At 53.6% G+C, this 8,745-nt stretch overlaps 1 protein-coding gene across 4 annotated transcripts in view; it reads left to right on the top strand.

The window, feature by feature from the left end:
* The first annotated feature begins 3,514 nt into the window (after positions 1–3,514).
* Positions 3,515–8,745, top strand: part of PLEKHD1 (pleckstrin homology and coiled-coil domain containing D1) — a 28,590-nt gene continuing 23,359 nt past the window's right edge. The window contains exons 1-2 of one of the 4 annotated variants that reach the window (XM_080688058.1): positions 3,515–4,029; positions 4,655–4,752. Coding sequence is in view for 3 of the 4 variants with exons in the window: in XM_080688056.1 (XP_080544182.1) it covers positions 4,604–4,752 (149 nt within the window). In the remaining variant the exon portion in view is untranslated. Of the gene's footprint in view, positions 4,030–4,243; positions 4,753–8,745 lie in introns of those variants that run through there. The other 3 variants (XM_080688057.1, XM_080688056.1, XM_080688055.1) reach the window with 3 other exon arrangements.

The raw sequence follows: 8,745 nt of genomic DNA, 5'->3' as shown, positions 1-8,745 counted from the left end.
GGTTAAGCATTTGTTGAGCGTCTGCTACATGCCCTGGACACTCTCCTCAAGGAGCTCAATCTGGAAAGGACATAAACACATAAGCTAAGTGAAATAAGCCAGACAGAAAGACAAATACTATATGATGTCACACGTGGAATCTAAAGTCAAACTCAAAACCAGAGAGTAGAAAGGTGGTTGCGAGGGGCTGGGGTGGAGAGATGAGGGGATATTGGTCAAAGGTTACAAATTTCCAGTTATAAGAATAAGTTCTGGAGATCTAATGTACAGTTAATACTGTATTGTATACTTGAAATTTGCTAAGAGAGTACATCTTAAGTGTCCTCAAGATGCACCAAAAATAAGTAATGAGGATGTGTTAACTGTTTGATTGTGGTAAGCATTTCCCAATGTATATGTATATGAAATCATCACATTATATACCTCTTAAAAATCATGTTGTACAACCTAAATATATACAATTTTTATTTTCAATCATACCTTAATAAAGCTGGGGGAAATAAAGACTATAAGAAAAAGAAAATGTGTGTTCGTTATTAGGAGTCTATCGATAAACAGCTGAGAGGCTGGGATGTCATAGTGCAAATAGAATTGCATCTTCAGTTCTGCAGAAACTTTGAGTCTTAGGTGAGAAAAATTACTAGAAAGAAGGGAAAGACTGAGAGAGAAGTCTAGCATTTTCCTAGACTGCACTTCACATGGCACTATGATGCAGCTTGATGAGCATGGGCTTAGGATTCAGACCAAATCAAGTAACTGTATCTTGATCCTGCCATTTTCCCTCATTCAACACATTTGAGGGCCTGTCATGTTCCAGGAAATGACGAGCTGAGTGACCTGACAACCTTTTTGAACTTAATTTCTCTCATCTGGAAAAAGTAAAAGTAATACATATCTCAATAAACAAGATGTAAATAATATATTTACAACATCAGCTCTGTGTCTGAGCCTGTAGGGCTCTCAGGACCCTGAGTTTCCATCCCTGACTGGTCTCATCTAATTTCCGATAAGATAAGGCAGCCCTGGCCCACACTTGGTCTGAGGCACTGGATTGGAACCCAGCTTGTTTTGTCTTTCCAGAACTATGCCAGGCATTTGGCGCTGCCACCAGCTGGGCCAGAGAGCACATGGAAGCAGAGGCAGCTTCTCCCAGGCCTGCCTTGGCATCACCTGGGTTGATTAGTTGAGCAAAGCAGAAGCCACTTAAGTATCTAGTGTTCCTTCAAACCCATGCTGTTTGCCTCAGAGCAGTCTTCCCACCAGCCTTAACTGCCATTAGTTAAGGTCAGTTCAGATGTCCTGTATGCAGCGGGGATGGGCAAGCTTGGTTTCTCTTTACTACTGAAGAAACTTGTGCTCTATTTCTTCTCTATTGAAGACACTGAATCTTTCACAGGAACCATCTGGGCTCACCTCGCCCTTCTGCTTGGCAAGGATTCCCTTAAGAATGATTTTTCCAGGTATCCTGCCTTTCTCCCATCTATGGCTCACGAACTCATCCCTAGTCCTACATCCCAAGCAGCCAAAGCTGGTATTGACCTGATTAAGCAGAAAAGGAATTAATTTATTAAAAGGACTAGAGGCCTGGTGCATGAAATTTGTGCATGGGGGTGGGTGTCCCCTCAGCCCAGCCTGCACCCTCTCCCATCCAGGATCCCTCTCACAATCCTGGACCACTGGCTCCTAATTGCTCACCTGCCTGCCTGCCTGGTCACCCCTATCTGTCCCCCTTGCTGGCCTGGTCACCCCCAACTGCCCCCTCCCTGCCAGCCTGGTCTCTCCTAACTGCCCCCCCCCCCAACTCGCTGGCCTGGTCACCCTTTACTACCACTCCTGCTGGCCTGGTTGCCCCCAACTGCACCCTTCCCACTGGCCTGATCGCCCCCAACTGCACCCCCCCCCCGCTGGCCTGGTCACCCCCAACTGTCCCCCTGCCAGCCTGGTCGCTCCACACAGCCTGCTGTTCAGTCGTTTGGTTCTCCCTCACTAACCCCCCTGCCGGCCTGGTCATAGGCAGCCATCTTATGAGGGTGTGAGGGTTATTTTGCATATTACCTCTTTATTATACAGGATATAGGCAGGGCTGGAGAACCAGGCACCTGACCAGAGGTGAAGCTTCCAGGAATGCTACCCCAAACCATGCTGCTGCCATCACAGAGCACTAGAGCTGCCATTTATGTGCAGCCAGGAGCCCACCTACTGGTGGCTGTTACTGCAGTCAATGCAAATGCTGCTTGCTGCATTTGGGAACACAACCTTGCAGCCACAGCTAGCCCCCAAAGCGAGTCGGATGCCTTTAGTACCGCCTTCCCCTGAGAAAACTGTTGCCTGGACATGGTTTTCCTCATGTTTGTCACCTGCAACTTTAAACTTTGAGTTGAGTCCTGTCCTGGAGCTCCTGATCTCCATTCCACGGGCTTCCAACACAAGTTTTCTAGCTTCCATCTGGAAAAAGCAGGACTCCTAGAGTGGAAAATTTTCCAAGCATTAGAACATGTCAAAAATAGCCAAAAGACATGTGAAATGTCTACTTTCTGCTCTATCCATAGGCTCTCAACATGTTCCTAGTCCTGTCTCTGATCACTGAGCCAGCCCCTGGGCCTTGTGTTAAGGCTTGGCCTGTAATTTTCTACAGGGACACAGCGAGTTCAGATGGGGCTCTTCGGACAGTGAGCAGCAAGGGGATGCTGCCTAGGCTTGGGAAGCCCGGGTTGGTTAGAGGAGGGTGTCAGGGTGTGGCACCCTTCCTAACTAGAGTCATAAAATGTAACACCTGGAAAGGCCTGGGAAAGCATCTAGTGAGGATACCAAGTCAGATGCCTACGAGGAGCCAGGCAGGCAATAAATGCGAGAAGCAGTCTGAGCAAAGGATGGTGGCTCTGCGGAAGATGCCATTTTAGACATTAAAATTTTTAATTGGAAAAAAAAAAAGGAGTGCAAATGTTAAGAATTAGAAAGTGGTTGTCTGGGAGGGAGTGGGGGATAATGGAGTTGACTAGACAGGAGCAGCATGGGGGAACTTTCTAGTGATAGAAATGTTTTGCATCTTGCTTTGGGTGGTTGTTCCTTGGTGCATACATTCATCAGATAAACTTCATCAAATAAATACTTAAGATCTGTGCATTTTATCATATAGTAATTATACCTCACTTTTTAAGTTGGACAAGTTTAAGTCTATCTAGAAGCTGACTTGGCTCTCAGACTACTTTTGCAAACTTTTGTTTGGACTTCTTTAAAATACGAGGAATCACAGAGCCAAGCCGAGGGGAAAGTGGCTTTCTCAAGGGCGCAGGTGACTGACTCCTGGCTGCCCTGAGATGGCCTGCAGCCGATCAGCCTGAGGATGACTACAGCGAGGTCTAGCCTGCAGCCTGTTCCTGCGCAAGCTCACTCCTTTGCCTTTGGAGCGGTGCCAGCAGGCAGCGGTGCGAACACAGCCTTCCGGCGGGCGGTCCCCAGGGATGGGACTGAGGTCTCTGCCCAGCCTGAAAGTGAGACGGTCACCTGAAGCCGCGGAGAGAAGCGGAAGTAGATGCAGCGCCGGGCCCTAGGGAGCACCGGTCAGGTGCGCAGAAAAATCACGGACACCCACTGCACCTGCACTTCGGGCTTGGCCCTAGTGCCAAATGCCGACGCCTAGCTCTGGGAAAAGAAATCTGATCCTGGCGAGGCGGCGGCGGTGCAAAGTGAAACCCACCTGAAGGGGCGGGGAGGGCAGGGAGCGGCCGCCGGCCGGGACGGAGCCTCCTCTTGAGCCGGCGCTTCGGACAATTACCTAAGACTTACTTGGCCACCGCTCTGCCTGAGGAGGTACAGGCATCTACGCTTTTCAGTGAGAAAACAAGGCTCACCGCAGCTTCACGGAGCTACGTAGGACTGAGGATTCCAAGCCCGGCTGTCTGACCCCACATCCTTGCTGCTTACTCTCCCTCACCCAGCGGCAAGTAAGGAACTTATGACTCCAAGCCCAACACAAAGCAGACGTGTTCCTAGTTCCCATGTAGACGGTGCACGCAATAAGGACCCCGGGTAAGAGATCCGTGCGAGAGATGGGGGTGGGGAAGTGCAGTGACCGCTTCCCCGGCCGAGCGACCGGCCGGGATCTTCCGGACGCGGACGCACGGAGCCCAGCCTTCTAGCCGGCGCCCGCACTGATTGGCGCTCGCGGCCGGCCTCCAGCTCGCTCACCTGCCCCGCCCAGCCAATCGGGGCCACCAGAATCGGGGCTGTCTTCGGGAGGTGTGTGTTGCGGGGGCGGGGGGTGAGGGGAGCTGATGCTGCCTGCTGGATGCTGAGCCGCTCTTCCCGCCTAGTTCCCGTCGGGCCCGCCCCATCCGGAGCCCAAGTCGCAGACTCCGCGCCCCGCACCCCGGGCCCCCTCGGCGCTGCGCTCCCGGTCCGCGCGTCTTAATGCAGCAGCTCCGACCCGGCGGCTCCGCGTCTCCGCTGTCTGAGACGCGCCCCGACGGCGCCCGGAGCGGCCTGCCGACGCCGCCTCCCCCAGCCGCCTGCCGCGCGCGCGCCCGCCCTCGTCTGGAACCCAGCGTCCCTGCCGGCCCGGGGAGTGGGTGGGCCGGGCTGGGGGCAGCCCCACTGAGGCAGGATGTTCACTTCCAAGTCCAACTCGGTGTCACCCTCGCCGTCCCTGGAGCAGGCTGACTCGGACGCGCTGGACATCAGCACCAAAGTGCAGCTCTACGGCGTGCTGTGGAAGCGGCCCTTCGGGCGGCCGTCTGCCAAGTGGTCCCGGCGGTGAGTGCGCCTCCCGCGCCCGGTGAGGACCGCCGGGGAGGAATCCCAGGGTCTCAGGGCCTCAGGACCCCCTACCATTTCCTTCATTACCGCGCTGCCTCCACCTTCCTTTGTGACCTTGGGCTCGCCCCCTTTCACTCTAAGCTGGGTCCCCTGGAAGTTGTGGGTCCCAGACTGGGCTGGGATCATCTATCTCTTTCCCCGGGGCTGGTGGAGCTGGGGTGGGACCGCTGGCCTGGGGCGTGGGGAATTCTCTGTGGAAGGGATTAAGTCTGGGTGGGGAGGTTGGGTGTGGTCTGAAAGAGTTCTCGGCCGGGTAGGAGCCGAGCCTGGTCAGGTTGGGCCAGACTGCTGCGGAAGGAGAAGCTCCGTCTCCAGCCCAGGGTAGCCTCCTGGGGCCCCCACGGCCAATTCCGCCGTCTTCACAGCACCCCTCCCCCCGGCCGCAGAGCGGGCTTGGAGGTGCCGCAGGGTGTCCGACCTCCCACCCTCTGCCGACCCCTACCCCGGCACACTGAGGGAGCTTCTGAAAGACTCAGGCAGGGAGGGCGGAAGGGCCAGGAGGATCTGTGCCCAGCCTGGACGAGCTGATGTTGGCAACCCCTCCAACTAGACATTGAAATAATTTTTTTAAATATTTTTATTGATTTCAGAGAGGAAGGAAGGACGGGAGAGAGAGATAGAAACATCCATGATGAGAGAGAATCATGGATCGGCTGCCTCCTGCAAGTCCCCCACTGGGGATCGAGCCCACAACCCGGGCATGTGCCCTTGACCGGAATGGAACCGGGGACCTTTCAGTTCGCAGGCCGACGCTCTATCCACTGAGCCAAACCGGCTAGGGCTGAAATAATTTTTTTTTTTTTTTAATAAAACCTGGGCCGTGGGAAAAAGAGATCTCAGCCCTGGCAGGTGTTTCTCAGTGGTTAGAGCGTCGGGGGTTCCTAGGGGGTTTGATTCCAGTCAAGGGCAGGTACCTGGGTTGCAGGTTCATCCCTGGCCTGGTTAGGGCCCCTGTGGGAGGCAACCAATGCATGGGTCTCTCTCACATTGATGTTTGTCTCTCTTTCCTGTCTCCTCCCCTCCCCCCTTCCACTCTCTCTCAAAAAATCACTGGGAAGTGTGTGTGGGGGGGGGGTGGATATTCTCGGATGAGGATTAACAAGAGAGAGAGATTCCAGCACTTCAGGCAGAGAAGCTGGAACTGAAGGAGGGACTAAGCCCAGGGGGGATCAAGTTGAGATTGAGGGGTGTGGGGGAGCGATGGATGGTCCCATCAGAAGGACTGATCCTTTGGTAGGTGTGGTGGGGGTCAGAGCAGCCTTAGTCTTTGGGCACTAGCTTCCTGGTCCCCAACTCAGAGGCCACTCCCCAGACGCAGTAGCCGCTTTCCACTTAGGAACGGCCTGAAAGGTATTGAAGGAAGGGGGAGCTCACAGCCCTGAACTTGCAGGGATCATCTTCTGGACAGTTTCCCCCTTCAAGGCAATATCAGATCTGAGATTCGGTATTGCAGGGGCCTATAGAACTCGACCCTGACCCAGCTCCCTGGAGGTGTGACCCTGCCAGGAGACAAGGAGGGTATCCAGATGCTCTTTCCCATCCCACACCATGAGCTAATGTCCCCAGGACCGCAATCACGGGGATGTGGTTGTGGTGGTTCTGATGTTCTATTTTGATGAATAATTTAATATTTCTACAAGACCACAGAACAAATGGAGCTGTAGATGGTGTTTCACCATCTACGTGGCTGGTTTCACACACACACACTTTTATTAGCCCCGCCAGGCTTCTCTCTGGGATTTAGTGGGATATAGGTTCCTGGAGTTCCTGCGAAGTTAAGCTTCTCTTTGATCCCCTAATTGGAGGCCTGGGGCAGTCTGGGGAGCATCTCGGGAGGGGCTTCCAGCATTGTGCTGTCTGAGCTGTAGGTCCCATGGGGTCTGGTCAGGAGCAGCCTTGTCTCTACCAGGACACTCCAGTGGGGGCAGAAAGATGCTTGTAGGTTCAGATCCCATCAGCAGCACGCCTCCCTGCCCTCTCTCTTCTGCCTCTGTTGCTCCAGGAGTCCAGCACTCCTGCATGGGGTCTGGCTGTTGTCCTTGGTATTGCTTCTTGGTCTTGTCATCCAAGACTTCTCCTGCCGCGCATTTTCACCTGATTTCATCCCTAGTAAATGTTAGGAGCCTGAGACCCTCAGGGTATGTCCCTGACCCCTCTTCACCCACGGTGTGGAGACCTGGCTCCTGCACCCAGAGTTGATTCCAGGGTATCAGGGACAAGGCTCCTGGGTAAAAGCACAGTAGTGAAGCCAGGGAGGGCTTGGAGAGCTACAGCACCCCCCACCCCAAGAATTTCCCTCAGTATCACCACAGCCACTCAAAAACCATCTGGTCTAAGAATTCTAGAGCTGCCACTGTGCAGACTCCCCTTCCTCTGGGGCTCAGGAAAGAACTAACATCCCTTCTGCCTGCTCTGGCCTGTGTCCATGTTCACAGTTGTGGAAATGCACACACACATGGTTTAGTAGCCTGGGGTCAGCAACAGAGCCAACCAGAGAGTCCGGGAGTGGGAGAAGCATGATGCTACGCTTAGACCCCTCACTTCCCAGCAGAGCCCCCGGGGCCCCAGTTCCCCATTTGTGAAATGGAGTCTCTAGACCTCAGCTAATTAGCGGCCACAGGAAGGCTTGGGGAGGGGGCAGCTCAGGCCCTAACCGCAGAGCTGTGCCATTAGGGCGATCGATGCTCGCTGGGCAGCTGAGGGGAGGGGGCCTGGAAAGGCTCCTGGGCTGCATGAATAAGGGATGGGCAGGATGGAGCCAGCTGTGACCAGCTGGGTTTCATAAAACCTCTTCCGCTCAGGTCTGTCTCAGGGCCTCCAGTCCCTGCCACCGAAGCAGCCCTTCCCTTTCTGGGCTGGGAAGATGCCCTTGAGCTAAAGGGTCAGCTTTCTTCTCATGGGCAACAAGAGGAGAAAGGAATCAAAAACATTACTTCTCAGAGATAGAGAATCAGGGAGAGGTGTTTAGAGGGTATGGTTGATGTTGACCTCCACTTACTCTGCGAGCAGTGGAGACACGGGTGCTGTTGGCAAAAACCTTGGCAGCTCAGAGGCAAGGAGGAAAGGACTGGAGCGTCCCAGCCTCGGCCAGTGTCAGCCCCATGGAGGGCTGGTCCAGCACATAGGTGAACTCATCTGCACTCCTTGTCCCTCCTTCCCCCAGGTGTAAGGTGGCCAGTGGGTCCTGTGTCCAGCCTAGCAACAGCTCACTCTCGTGGGGCATTGGTAGGTCCCTGCCTCAGGGAGCTGATTCACAGTATCCACTAAGTGCCAGAGGAACCATGGAGCTGGTGACTGCAACCCCAGACACCCCACCCATTCTGTTCCTTCTGTCTGGAATGCATCTTCCCCTTCCACTTATTCCTAAGATACTCCTATTCATTCTTCAAAACCCTCCTCTCAGAATTCCCTTGGCCAGACACCTAAATCATTCATTCCTCCTGGTCTGCACTCTTCCTGTATCCCATCCAAACTTACAGTGTCTCAGGGTATCAGTGTCACTGTCCTGGTGCTTTTATAATGTCACCAGGAACTTGGTGTTTTACAGTGTCACAGTATATCCCGGGGCTTTACAGTGCCTTTGGGTGTCCTGGTTCTTTACAGTCTTGCAGTAAACATTTAAATTGCCCCAGCTCCCCACTTACCAGCTGTGTGATCTGGAGCATATTACTTAACTTCTCTGTGCTCATTACCTCACCCAGATCATGTGAGGAATGAATGAGTTAACATGCATAATGATGCTACTAGAACAGGGCCTGGCGCAAAGAAAGAGCTCCATAAACATTAGTTACTTTTTAGATTATGGATTTCTTCTCTCTCTCTCTCTCTCTCATTTGACTATAAGCTCCTTGAGGGCAGGGGATCCTCAAGCCCAGGGCCCAGCATAGCACCTGGCTGTCCTATGTGATTCCTTCATGCTCTCTGACCCGA

The sequence above is a fragment of the Plecotus auritus genome, assembly GCF_963455305.1.
Source record: "Plecotus auritus genome assembly, chromosome: 1".
Taxonomy (NCBI): domain Eukaryota; kingdom Metazoa; phylum Chordata; class Mammalia; order Chiroptera; family Vespertilionidae; genus Plecotus; species Plecotus auritus.
The sequence above is the reverse complement of the archived record's forward strand: the minus strand, read 5'-3'. Positions and strand labels throughout refer to the sequence as shown.